The sequence below is a fragment of the Bactrocera neohumeralis genome, chromosome 4, assembly GCF_024586455.1.
Source record: "Bactrocera neohumeralis isolate Rockhampton chromosome 4, APGP_CSIRO_Bneo_wtdbg2-racon-allhic-juicebox.fasta_v2, whole genome shotgun sequence".
Taxonomy (NCBI): domain Eukaryota; kingdom Metazoa; phylum Arthropoda; class Insecta; order Diptera; family Tephritidae; genus Bactrocera; species Bactrocera neohumeralis.
In genome coordinates, this window is record NC_065921.1 from 81,023,226 (window position 1) to 81,038,110 (window position 14,885).

The 14,885-nt window shown below is 36.5% G+C and overlaps 1 protein-coding gene and 1 pseudogene across 1 annotated transcript in view; one reads left to right on the top strand and one right to left on the bottom strand.

Annotated features, from left to right (window-relative positions):
* LOC126755867 (uncharacterized) overlaps positions 1-8,222 on the top strand; it is a 44,807-nt gene extending 36,585 nt beyond the window's left edge. Inside the window, exons 8-9 of the mRNA XM_050468584.1 lie at positions 3,305-4,594; positions 6,020-8,222. Coding sequence (XP_050324541.1) covers positions 3,305-4,594; positions 6,020-7,731 — 3,002 coding nt within the window. The 3' untranslated portion in view covers positions 7,732-8,222. The remainder of the gene's footprint in view (positions 1-3,304; positions 4,595-6,019) is intronic.
* Positions 8,223-12,643: 4,421 nt separating this feature from the next.
* LOC126756992 (uncharacterized) lies at positions 12,644-13,285 on the bottom strand (annotated as a pseudogene).
* Positions 13,286-14,885: the final 1,600 nt, after the last annotated feature.

A 14,885-nucleotide genomic window follows, 5' to 3' on the forward strand; every position in this document is an offset into this window, starting at 1 on the left:
CCTAATGCACGACTGTTTGGGTGGTATGGATGAATACAAATTTTTTGTTGCAAAGTTGCAGGACTAAGGGTATTAAATACAAGTTGAATAGGAGTCCAGATCATGCACTAGTGTATGGCGTGATCTAAAATATTAATTATTTGTTGTAAAGTTGCAGGGCAAAAGCAGAAATTCCAGTTGAATAGATTTCTTGGTAGGCGGAGAGCTGGGGTAATAACAACAGTTATGTATGTATGTGTAATATCTTTTCAAATATGATTACCGATATAACCTAATATTGCTAAAAATGCCAATTTATTATTCACATCACCTCGTCAAACTAGTAGAGTAGGATGTATCGGGGTGAAAAGTACAAATTCAAAATAGTCGGACTGAAAACGCGAATAATTTTCGCGCCGAAAATGTGTAAAGAGCGCAGAAAAAAAAACGTTTGTTTCGCTGACTACTCCCGATTATATCGGTCAAAGTAATTTTACAAAGTCCATTGGGGCTGATATGGAAACTGCAACTGCAATGAATACGGGAGTGAATGGGACTCAATTGCAATTTCTAACGCTCAAAAAGGTATTGTGCAGAATTTTACATATTTTCGAGCACGTGCCATGCTCTTTTCAAGGTATTTTGCAGTCTAACAGGAGAGACGATTATTTATTATTGTGAATGTGTGTGATTGCAACAACAGGACATTTTCCGTTGTGGTTTCGTGTCGAGTGAAAGTGCATATAGCAATGTGTTATTGAGCGTGTGCTCCAATGAGCGGTCAAGTAGACATATGTACAAAAATTGCACTGTAGCTGCATGCTGGTTGGTATAGTATCCTCATGTTTGTGCTCCAAAACTAGGAAACTCGGTCGCCCAACATTGTTGCTCAGTACCAACCATCTATGTACATATGTATATGTCGATCTGTAAAACCAAGTAATGGGGTGACTGCACAGCGAGTATAGCAGAAAACTGGCTTAACTGTGTAACCGGAAATGGGAGCTAAAGCAAGAGCAAAAACAAAAAAAAAAACGCATATCATGTTGCTGTATTTGTATTTTCGCAAATGTAATAAAACTGGTAGTCTCGGCTGCAGGCTTGGTTGACATATCATTCGTGTTGTGCTTTGTAAAATCGATGACATTGAGTGCAACATTGTAGAGCACCAGCTGCTCACGAGTAATATAGCCTGGTGTGGCATCAATTTTTGCGTTGTAGCCACGTTCATAACAAAAACAAAGTAACGCAGTTCTGGTACGAATTTTTTTCCACTAAATTTTGACTTTGTGCAGATATTGTGTTGTACCCTGGCTCAAAGGGCAATGAACGGTTGGCTTTCAAATAAACCTGGGAACTACGAAATGTCGTATAGAAAAGAAAAACTATTTCTAACTGCTTTTCTGTGTATTCAAAACGTATAAGAATTGTGAATTTTAACGCTGTTACTGTCGCGTTACTTCATCTTTAATTCCTGTTGAAACAGTAGTATAAGCGTAGTGTTGTGAGATGTACATTATTATGTACATATGCATATTGCAGACACCCTAAGCCATCAGAAATTCTATGCACAAAGGCGACGGGCAGTCGGAATTTGGGACAGTAAATGTAAAGTTACTTTGTTGTGCACGAACAGTATAAGCGGTTTCTTGTAAGCTTGTGGAAAATTTTTTAAATAATTACTATATTACGTATACATTTGAAAATATAGATAGTTTTGGCTATGAATGAATGTTTGCATTGTGAATCTTTAAAGTATTGCACGAGTTGATAGCAAATAAACAGTTAAACATATGTGAAATAAAGGATAAGTGTTTGTTAAATTAGAAACAGTGCGATAAGGCTGACAAACGACAGCTCCCAGTAGTTTTTAAATTTTATTTTAACACATTTTTTTTTATCAAGTTTATATTTTATAGTCGCTTAGTGCCTTAATTTTTTCTCATAGATATAACGAGCTCCCAGTGGTTTTTAATTCCATTTTGTATATTTTTTAATCACGTTGCTGGTAGACGTTTGTATGTGTGTATATTGTATAGTCGCCTAGTGCTTTCATATTTTCTCATTGAGATAATATATTAAACAATTTTGCGGCGTAAAGTGGTATACCACTGGCATAGCAATAAAAATTGTTTTTAGAAGCCTTTTTTGGACAGCTTTTAAATAATCTTTTATAAACAAACTTTAATTAATTTGTTTTTTATTTTTTCTTTCCAGGATCCTCAGGTTTCTAAAACTGGTTTTCAGAAGTTTTTCAATATCCTCATATACAAAATAACAAGCTTTTAGAGCAATTTTCAGTATTTGATTCAAAGTTATTAGTGTAAAAGTACATCGGCAAAAAAGAGAATGTGATTGCAAAGTTCGTAATTTTTTAACTGAAACTTCAACTGTCCATGGCCAAAGGAAAAATATTGTCAATATAACCGCTGCTGACTGTTAAACAATTGTAATTACATACCACTGAACATAAAGGTAAAATATAAAATTGAAATATTTGTAAGAAAAAAACTTTTAAACTCGTAAGGACCGTTTTCTCGATATCTGGTTAGTAACCAACTGCCAAATAAGTTCTGAACTTAGCTTAACCAAGGCTCCTTCTTTGGTTAAAAACATTTTTTTAACCAGAACTTAAATGACAGCTGGCTGCTAATCAGACATTGAGGGAACGGCCATAATTAGAAATACAAAATGTTTTAAAAATGAATTTTTCTATCTCTTTATATTTAGACTTGCTGCAATTCTTTGCAACGTTTGCGATATTTAGCAAATAAAAATGTTTTACACGTATAACTTTTTGATTGCAATGCTATGAAAATAACACAAAGGTCAAAGAGCGTCAAAACACGGCATATACCAAACAAGCCAAGTGTGGATACATCAAAAGACGGGTGTGGTGTTCATGAGGACAAGTACATGCCGGTATTAACATTATTCTACATGCTCACTTACACTTTGCTCCTATATATACAAGGAGTATGTGCATTCCAGTAGTAACATTACAAATTCCATAAATGGCAAAACAAAAGCAAAACAACAGACCGCAGTGTTAGTAATTTACAACCAAATTCGACTATGCGATAGTACATAAATGATTACAAAGCGGCAGAACTAGAGAAGAACATAAGAAAATAAGATTTTTTTTGCGTAGACCATTGGCCAAGAAACAGCTGATCAGCATATAGTAGTGTATTTGAAACAATAAAAAATAATAATAAACAACACCGGCGTTAAATACATGTAAAGCTGTTATATACTTCAGTTTTTTTTCATTGCAATCTATAAGTCTAAATAGAGCGGAGCACAAAAAGACGAGGAAAATAAAATAACATAATGACATCATACGAGCGAACTGTATGTAACAATAATGGCAATAGCAGCAATAGCGAAAAGTTGCGCAGTAATGGCAGCTGCAGCAACAGCAGCTCCTTCACGAGAGCCGAAGCGATAAGTAACAGCACAAACAGCAGCAACAGTAGCAGAAATCTACTGCAATTCTTCGCTATTGTATTCGTGTGTGTGGCCTGTTACTGGAATAGTGCGCAATGTGAGTTGGTCTTCGACGATATTAGCGCTGTGCGCGATAATAAAGACCTACGCTCGTACACGCCGCTACGTAATATATTTCTCAACGATTTCTGGGGTACGCCAATGCGCAAAGAGCAATCGCATAAATCATATCGACCGTTAACAGTGCTCACCTTTCGTTTCAACTATTGGCTGCACGAACTTCAACCATATGGCTATCACATAGTAAATATGCTCTTACATATTGTTGTTTGTCTGTTGTGGCGTCGTGTTTGCAGACTATTACTATTGCATTGCGCCGGCGCTGTGGGAGCATCTACATTGGCGTTAATACAACGTTGTAATATGTTGCGTATAAACACTTGTAGCTTCTTGGCAGCACTCTTATTCGCTGTACATCCCATACACACAGAAGCCGTTACAGGTGTAGTCGGACGTGCCGAATTACTCTCCTCGATATTCTATTTGTGTGCATTTCTCGCATATGCCGGCGCTGTTAACACGTCAACGACGCTGCTACATCGTCAACAGTCGTCAGTGCATCAACAGCAACAGCAGCATCAGCAGTCGGGTAAGAGGCAACGCACACGCTGGTCGGTACTATGTTGCACTTTTGGCGCTTGCTTATTAGCCTCGATGCTGTGTAAGGAGCAAGGCATCACTATAGCGGGTATTTGCGTCGCCTATGAATTGTTCGTGGTGCAGCAGTTGCGCCCACTTGAGTTGTGGCTGTGTGTGCAGCGTTTATTTGAGGATCGTACGCGTATCTTGACGCCGCAACATGTAGCCAAAAGTCCGACAGTCGCAGCAGTTAGTGCATCACCAACGGCCGGCGTGTATAATCGTGTGAGCGGTATTTGGCATGGTACTTTGTTGCGTCGCTTGGGGTTCCTCGTCTGCATTACGTTTGCCCTGTTGGTTGGACGTGTGTACGTGATGGGTTCGCAATTGCCAGTCTTTACGCGTTTCGATAATCCCGCTTCGGCAGCAGCGACACCAACGCGTCAGCTTACATTTAGTTACCTGATTTACTTGAACTTGTGGCTGATGCTGTTTCCTTGCAATCTGTGCTGCGATTGGACTATGGGTGAGCTTAAATATATACCTTTGTAGACTAGTAGCCGCGGTAGCTAATGTGCTTTCACAAAACTTATAATGAAAAAATATTGCAATTTATATTTAAACCACCAAAATTTAAGGAAAAATGTTAGGAAACGTTAATTTTTTTTAAGTTTTCGAAATTTTTTTCTAACTAAATGCAAGTGGTTATATAAATATAAAAAAAGTATGTTAAAATTCGATTAGAAATACGAAAATACTTTTTCGACTATCCAATTTGCACTGTTGAAATAATATCTCTAGCGGTAAAATGGCAAAAAGTTGTCAACTAAAATGGTACATATTTGTATATTTATTTATCAATATAAATAAAAACAAGAAAAAACGTTAACTTCGGCTGCACCGAAGCTAATATACCCTTCACAGATTACATTGGTGCCTTAGAAAATAATTTATGCCAAATTTCGTAAATATATCTTGTCAAATGCAAAAGTTTTCCATACAAGAACTTGATTCCGATCGTTCAGTTTGTATGGTAGCTATATGCTATAGTTAACCGATCTGACCAATTTCTTCGGAGGTTACATTGTTTCCTTAGATAGTAATCTATACCAAATTTGGTGAAGATATATTGTCAAATGTGAAAGTTTTCCATACAAGAACTTGATTCCGATCGTTCAGTTTGTATGGTAGCTATATGCTATAGTTAACCGATCTGACCCATTTCTTCGGAGATTACATTGTTTCTATGGAAAATAATCTATGCCAAATTTGGTGAAGATACATTATCAAATGTGAAAGTTTTCCATACAAGAACTTGATTCCGATCGTTCTGTTTATATGGCAGCTATATGTTATAGTGCTCCGATATCGGCATCGTAGAGAAATTGATGTTTGCAAAATTTCAAAATGATATCTTAAAAAATGAGGGACTAGTTCGTATATATACAGACAGACGGACAGACAGACAGACGGACACGGCTAAATCGACTCAGCTTAACATACTGATCATTTATATATGGTACCATCAAATCGCGGCGCCCCAAGAATCGTAATATTGCCTTATAGTATATATACTTTATAGGGTCTCCGACGCTTCCTTCTGGGTGTTACAAACTTCGTGACAAACTTAATATACCCTGTTCAGGGTATAAAAATAAGTTAGAATTCGATTAGGAATACAAAAATACTTTTTCGGCTACTCAATTTATACTGTTGGAATAATATCTCTAGCGGAAAAATGGCAAAAAGTGGTCGACCAAAATGATACATACATTTGTATTTGTACATATAAATGTAAAAAAATTAAAAATTTTTGAAGTTTGATTAGAAATACGAAAAGACTTTTTCGACTACCCAATATATTATACTATATTTGTTGAAATTAAGCCCGACGATTTAGACTATTTATTTAATTCGCCTAACATGTCTATTTCTACGCTGTTCATTTCAGGCACCATACCACTGATCGAGGGCTTTAGCGACGCACGCAATTTGGCCACCGTAGCGACATTCGCCTCGCTAGCCGCAGTGACGTGGCACGCTTGTACGACACGAAATTTAATGCACTCTCGCGTGCTACTGATGGGACTGGCCTGGCTGGCGTTACCCTTCCTACCCGCTTCGAATTTATTCTTTCACGTTGGCTTCGTGATTGCCGAGCGTATACTGTACATGCCCTCCATGGGTTATTGTCTCCTGATAGCCTACGGCTATATGCAATTGGAGGAGTATTTGCGCGTTAAAATCGCAATTGCGCGGCGCTTTCTGCAATTAGCACTCGGTTTGTTGTTGCTAACGCATGCATTGAAGACATTTGAGCGCAATAAAGACTGGCGTACAGAGTATACGTTATTTATGTCAGGCGTACATGTGAACGGACGCAATGCGAAACTGTTCAATAATGTTGGTCACGCGCTCGAAAATGAGCAACGCTACGCTGAGGCGTTAACGTACTTCCAACAAGCGGTACGCATACAACCCGACGATATTGGCGCGCACATCAATGTAGGACGCACTTATAATAATCTGCAGCAATACGAACAAGCCGAATTCGCGTATCGCCAAGCCAAATCTTTATTTCCGCAAGTGAAACCGGGTGAGAGTTATCAGGCGCGCGTAGCGCCGAATCATTTAAATGTATTCATAAATTTGGCACAACTGATAGCGCGCAATCGTACGCGCTTGGAAGAAGCTGATCTGTTATATCGGCAGGCGATAAGTATGCGCGCCGACTATGTACAAGCGTACATCAATCGTGGTGATATATTGATGAAACTGAATCGCACCGCGCAAGCGCAAGAAGTTTACGAAAAGGCGCTACTGTACGACAGTGAGAATGCTGATATTTATTATAATTTGGGTGTGGTATTTTTGGAGCAGGGTAAAAGTGCGCAGGCGCACGTCTACTTCAACAAAGCAATCGAATTATATCCCGAACACGAACAAGCATTACTCAATTCCGCCATACTATTGCAAGAGCATGGCGGTGCAGAAGCGCGTGAATTGTCGCGCATGCGCCTCTTCAAGGTGTTGGATAAGGATGCGAACAATGAGAAGGTCTATTTCAATTTGGGCATGCTGGCCATGGACGAATCGAATTTCGACGAAGCGGAACAATTTTTTAAACGCGCTATACATTTGCGTGCCGACTTTCGTAGTGCGCTCTTCAATTTAGCATTACTATTGGCCGATGCGAATCGACCGTTGGACGCAGTACCGTACCTGAATCAGCTAATACGTCATCATCCTGCACATATAAAAGGTTTAATACTACTCGGTGATATCTATATAAATCACATGAAGGATCTCGACGCAGCGGAGCAATGTTATCGCAGTATATTACGTTTCGAACCGCACAACATACAGGGCTTACACAATTTATGTGTTGTATTTGTGGAGCGTAAGCGTTTGGCGCGCGCCGCTGCCTGTTTACGCTATGCGCATCATTTAGCGCCACACGAGGATTATATTCTACGTCATTGGCAAATTGTACAGCAACGCTTACAGAAGATAACTAAGTTACCTGAAACATCGCCGGAACGGCAAATTGCCTATGCTGAGTATGAGCCTGATGAGTTCAGGGTGTTGTCAAACAAAGTGGCTAGTAAGACTCACACTAATATGAATGAAGACAACAAACAACAACAACACCATCGTCGGTAAGAACGACCACTAAACAGTAGCAGTTAAGAGCGTCATATAATGCTGAGTAAGTTGAAAAGATATTCATTGAAAATGAATAAAATGAAAAACAAAAACATTTTAGAAATTAAGTGCCGGCTTTTACATTAACATATACAAAGATATATGTATGAACATATGAATAATTATTGAAGGCAACTAAGTACGTACTTAAATTGAAATGTACGGCTTTTGAATAGTGTATGCGCTGTATTTTATTTGTTGGTCAATTAGAATGTCAATGCATATAATTTTATTTTATATTGACTGCAAGTTTATATTATTGATAAAAAAGTACGAAATGGTTGGTAGCAGAGCTAATCCGTATATGTTGTTGTTTAGCGGAAGAAAACATTTCTGAAGTCATTTGAAGGAATGCTGCCGGTTTGACAGTGCTTGGCGGCTTAAAAATTCGGTTGCGTTCCGTTTAACTAGATCGTAAATTATGGTCAGTGGTGTCGACCGAACCGTTGGTGCAACCGATTAAAATTTTAGTTCGGCGTAGATCTGTCAGCTCAGTAGAAATCCTTAGAGTATTATCTGAGTATGTTTTCTTCGCTAGAAAAACAAAAACTGTTTTTTAATAGGTACATATTTTAAAACTGTTGGTTATTTTACATTACAAAATTGGTACTTCGTATTCACAGGGGGTTTTACCACAACGTAAAGAAAAGTTTCTGCACACAATAAATTTAAGTTAAGTTGATATTTTATTTATTAAAATTATTTTTTGAACCAAGTACATAAATTAATGGAGCAAAAAAATAGCAGTATTTCAGTTTATTATAACTTAATTACCTCTTACGGCAAAAATAAATGGTAATTGATATTTAATTTTATTGATCACATTAATATTTAGTTGCATTGCCATTATTTTTTATGACTGCAACACATCTGTCCTTCATGGAGTCCACAAGGCGACGACATCTTTCCAATGGAATGTTATACCATGCCTTTTGAACTACTTCCCATAAATCCTTGTTATTTGTTGGTTTTTCATCCCAAACGGCTTTCTTTAGATCAGTCCGTAAGTTCTCAATTGGATTGAGGTCTGGCGATTGAGCTGGCCACTCCATAACCTCAATTCTATTCTCTCGAAAGCATTCTTTTGCCACTTTACTAGTATGTTTTGGATCATTGTCTTGTTGCATGATCCATTTCAGTGGCATACTGTCTTCGGCATAAGGAAGCATATTAGTTTGCAAAATATTCACATACAGATGTTGATCCATTATTTTTTCAATGAGCCGTATCGGACCAACACCATGATAGGAAAAACATGCCCATACCATAATAGATGATCCACCATGTTTAAGGGTTTTCCTTGTATACCTTGGATCATATTCTTTATTAGGTGGACGTCTCACATATTCCCTTGATCCTTTCCCACCATAGAGAACCATTTTGCTTTCATCGGTCCAAAGAATATTTCGCCACTTTTGGAGTGGCCACAACAAGTGATCGTGTGCAAACTTTAGTCTTTTGTCAATGTGATTTTTTTTCAAAAGAGGAACTTTGCGGGGGCTCCGAGCATACAAATTATTATCGCTCAAACATCGTCCAACCTACCGTTATTCGAACATGACTAACTGCGAATACTAGTGTTAGTAAACGCTTTAGAAAAAGAAAAAATGAAAACACTTAAAAATAGTAAAACTACAGTGGTAGATAGTATGTCCTTCAAGGGGCTGCTATTATTTTTCTCGCAACTGATATAAATATATAAAATTAAAATAATATTTCCGATTAGCGAAAAAACTCCAATTCGCCACTAATGCGTTTAAAGTTTTTCACGAAGATACAATAGGAATGCAAAATTATTCTTTTTTGCTTACAAAAAAAAAAAAAAATTTAATTTAAAAAAAGTAGCCGAATTGAATATGTCTAATAAACCTGTGCTGCCAGGTTTTGTACGGTCTCAAGCGCTTAAACCTTTTTATCTACTATTATTTTGTTAATAATTGCAATTTATTAATTGTTATTTAATTATTGTTTATAATTGTAAATTAATTATTTTTTCTTGCCTTCCTGACAAAAATTTTAGCATTTTTTTCTATTTTTTTTTAACAAAATTTAACTATTATTTATTCATTTAAACATTTATTTGTTGTTATTAATATGACACGTTTGCGATTTATTTTTTTTGTTTGGCAAAGATTTACGAAAATGTTCTTAGGTGTTCAAAAAGCGATTCGAGGTTTAAAAGGCTCGTGACTAAATTTTTCATGGAACACTTTCTTAATTCTTTCTTTTGGCTCAACATCTGTTTCTGTATTGTTAAAACATATAGTCCATCAATGAATATATTCATTGGCCTTGCATTCCTTCTTTATGAGCGCCATACGCCATTGAGTATTCGGAAGGAGATTTATATTATCACAAACTCTGATTTACTTTAAGTTTCTACAATTTCTTTTACACAACTCGGAATCAATTTAAGTATATATGGTTTATTTCACAAAATCGGATTTATCTTTAGTTTGCATCGTTTATTTTTCGCAAGATCGGATTTGGTTTTAGTCTATACGGCGATCAGGAGTAAAACGTCTTGATTTGTCGGCTGTTAGTATTGAAGCAGTCTTTTTTTGCAAATCGCGGTTTTATTAAGAGCTGCAAAGATATTTGAATAAAGCTTAATTTTATGACAAAATACTTAATGAACTGGAGCTTGTAATCCTGAGCTCTCGTTCTGATTCCCGTCTTGTTTCCTTGATTCCTGCTTTCTGGATCTTTAGTAAATTTCCGGTTTATTCACAATGAATTGAACTGAACCGAACTTGTTAAATGTTCGTCTCAGTCCTTTAAACCTGTTGCGATTATAATCTGATCGCTTTGGATTTGTCGGCGAGGCATCAAAAAAATATTTGATTTACCAGGGCTTAACATTTGCTTTGATCCTTGAGCTTCAATATTGCTCAGCAATGCTCTTTCATTTTTTGAGACTTATAATACTTGCGCTTGATCTCTTTGTAGTCGAAGGACCAACTGTTTGTGTTGCCTGTATGCTTCTTTCTACAGGACGTTTTATTTTTGGCTTGAGCTTTTCCTTCTGCTCAAAGCACCAAATGACCTAGCATTAATTCTTTATACTTAATTGAAGTTGAAGAGTACACTCTAACTGGAGTTGCTTTTTTAAATGGATTTCAGCTTCAAAGTCGATTTTCTTGTAACTTGTATATACACATTTAGCAAAAGCTAATTGCTCAATTTCTACATCCACGTTAAATGATGATAAACACCCGACGATATTTGAATTCTGCTTATTACCGAAAAGTTCCGCGAGTCGGTCATAATGTGGACACATTTTGTTCGATACAATTACAACTTACCCATAATCCTATCCTTGACAAGCTTGGCGGAGCAAAAGTTTTTATAATCGCCTAACCGCTTAACGAAGAAAACTGAGCAAAATCACAAAGAAAATTAATAATTAACACACGAACACACCTTTGACCACAAGTTTGTTTGCCGATTGTTTGACAGTTGACTGACTCACAAGTCACTTCGTTAATATTAAACAGATTCTTCAGAATCGGGAAAAAAAACAATTTATTTAATATCGAAAAATTAAATGAGTTTTATTTCAAAGCTAGTTAAGCTTGTTTCTTTTTCAAAATGATCGTTGCCAAAAAGAAGTAATCGGCTATGTCGTCGTTTTACAGAAAGAGGACCGATTACACTTGCAAAATGGTTTTATGTATGGTATGTGTATGTGGAATGTATTATATTATTACAGTGATTATATGTAGACTATGCAGAATACATAATTATGGTGCGTTTACATCGTCGCATATAATAATATTGCATTTACATGGAGATGAGTTGTTTGTCTTACAATTACGGTGACTTACATTGTAACATTTAACTCGCACGGGCCGTAATGTTGGCATAACTGTCCAACATATTAACTCCGGCTTTTCCTTTTCAATAATATTGTTGACTCCTTCTGTCCCATGTTTATGCTGCAGAGTATGTATCAAAGCAAAACATCAGAATCAATACATCTACTGTACAATACTTTTGTAAGTATATTCCAACTGTAGCTAGATCATGACTTTCACAAATTCTTCTTAAATCTGACAGAACCAGAATATGTAGTTTTTTGAGAAAAATCACATTTTTGTTTCAACCTTGTAAACGCTCTAGCGGCTAAAGTATTTGACGTAAATGGGTCAAGTAAAATGCACCTGTTAGCAAGTTTGAAGAGCTTTTAGGAAAGTCCTCAACCTATCCTCTATCCCTACCAGGGACGTGGCAATATTGTTCACAAAGAAATGTAGTTTTTTGAGAAAAATCACATTTTTGTTTGAACTTTGTAAACGCTCTAGCGGCTAAAGTATTTGACGCAGGTGGGTCAAATAGATTGCACCGGTTAGATAATTTGTAGAGCTTTTAGGAAAGCCCTCAATTTGTCCTCCCTGTACAGCAGAGCCGCTCAAAATAATGCGCAATTTATTTACCAACGCATACAATCACACATTTGATATCTGCTAGCGTATGATTGTGTGCGTGCGCTTGCTTAGGACACTGAGTGAAATCGTGCTATTTGTTTATTTTGTTATTAAAAATTTAGAAAAAAATTAAAAATTATGGTTTTTGATTAAAAAAGCAATTAAGAACAACAATAATAACAACAAAAACAGCAAATACGTTTGTTAATTTTTTTTTTAACTTTCCATGATTTTTTCCATATCGACTTCAAGATCGTAAGTTTTGATTCTCATTAAGTCCTCTATATGCTTATTCGAAACTGAATTCCTGTATTTCGAGTGAAGAAATTTAAGCGAAGAAAACGCAGCTTCGCAATTATGAGACGACCCAAACATCGAGTATACTTCATTTTTAATTTTTGGATACGACTGTGTATTAATTTTCCTCCAAAACATTGTTGTTTCTTATGTCTAGGTAACAAGCGTTTTAAACATTTTTGCATATTAATTCAATATATGTATAAAACAACAAACAAATGATTTAAAAATAAAAAAAAATTATTCGGGTTCCGATTTAATAGCAAATAACGAATTTGTTAAAACTTGTATTGCTTTCATTTGCTTTACCTCGCTCATACCGTTCATGATAGAGGTCAACATAACACCAAACGACCTCACCGCCTCGCTGCAATTGCTCCTCTCTGCACACATGCTTTTGTATAGCTCGCACGCTTCTTTGAAACAGCTGTCGTCATCGCTGTTTGTTTTCTTGACTCTTTTTCCGGATCGGAGTTGAAGACGACAACTCCGAAGGCGACGATAAAATAGTCGGAGAACTTTCAAAACTAAATGGCTCCAACAGCTCCTGCGAATACATATCTTCTAAAATGTTTGTGGTGCAGCGATTTCTGTAAAAGGGAAATAAATATTTAATACGTATAAAATATTAAAAAAAAGATTAACTTACGGTCTGGGCTGTATATATAGTTTTAAAAAGCTCATATTATCGAACAATGGCCAGGTTTCGGTGTTACTCGCCCCACTTCCTGATGGTGACGCCATTTTCCTTACTTCCCTACTGAATCTCTCCCTTAGAGTCAGCCACCTCTTCGAACATTGCTCATCTGTAAAATAAACCCAACATAAACTATTAAATTCTACCTATATATATACATATATACAAAATATATTAAAATCTAATAAATAATAATAACAATTACTTACCAGTAGCACCTAGCTCCTTTGCCACGCTTACCCACGCAGCCTTCTTCTTGCTCGGCTCGGCCTTGTTATACAAAATTTCACACGCACGAGTGCACTACTACTGACGGCGTTACAATATGGAATGAATATTAACTTACGCTATGATGGACGCTAGCCTGACCGCCCACAACTTCTACTTAATCCACAAATGCCATCCACTGTTTGACATTTGGATAAGTGGTTGCCACACTGACCTTAATTCTCATCCCACATACATATATAAAAGCTAAAATGCAAAATCATTAATTAATTTACATAAACATTGATTTTGCCAAAATATGTTCGCACAGTTTCATTTCACACCAATTTCGTCAAGTAGTTATAGCGCTGCTTTTCTGGCATCCCGCCTTTTTCACTAACTGCTGGTTGACGGCACCCTGATTGTGTTTTGTTGCCAGCTCAAAAAACAGATCAGTTTGCCCTGCCAGCTGACAAGCGAGAGAGCAAGAAAAGAGATTCTGATCAAGTTATCTATGACAGTACAGTACTGTGGTACTCAGCCCTCAGCTCTCAACCTATCCTCTATCCCTACCAGGGGCGTGGCAATATTGTTCACAAAGAAATGTAGTTTTTTGAGAAAAATCATATTTTTGTTTGAACTTTGTAAACGATCTAGCGGCTAAGGTATTCGACGTAGGTGGGTCAAATAGACTGCATCGGTTAGATAATTTGAAGAGCTTTTAGGAAAGCCCTCAAATTGTCCTCCCTGTACAGTACAGTACTGTGGTACTGTACTGTATCTGCATTCTTCGCCTAAAGCCAATACATGCATTAGGTCCTCCATTATTTCATCTTCTTTACTTTTCCTCTCTTCTGCAAAACAAAAAATGTAGTCATTTAAAATAAAACCAATTTCATTTAAATACATACCATTGTCCTCACAAAAGAATTCAATAATCATTAAATCATTTAAAAATGATAATTATATATGATATATTTTATTCCTTATTTATTTGTGAAGTTGTACAATTTGATTTTAATGGTTGTGTTTGCGTCTCCACACTCTGTTGTGTTCTTTTCATTGGGGGTGTTTTTTTTTTACGTGGTGGCTCCCAAACCCAGCGCACAATCCTGGCAAGGGATGATTCACCTTCTCACTTTAGCTCGCCTTCAAATGGCTACCCAGAGTGTTTGATTTGTAAGATCAAACCTTAAACTAAGATTCTTTAAGTTCTTACCCCTGGTATGAGAAAAATAAAGTTCCTTCTTGAGCTGAGAAATATTTCATTCTAATTTTATTTAAAATGAATGGACTGTATGATTAATCCTTTAACGGAAAAACTGTATCGTTTCTAATAGATTTCGGCTAGAAATGAAATACGTGTTTTATAGTTTAAACAATTTTTTTTTTATTTGGGTGAAAATCAACAAAAAAGGGTATGTGGAAGATATGTCACGTTATGTAACAACGTCTCTAAGCTCATTAAATAATAATATACGTAT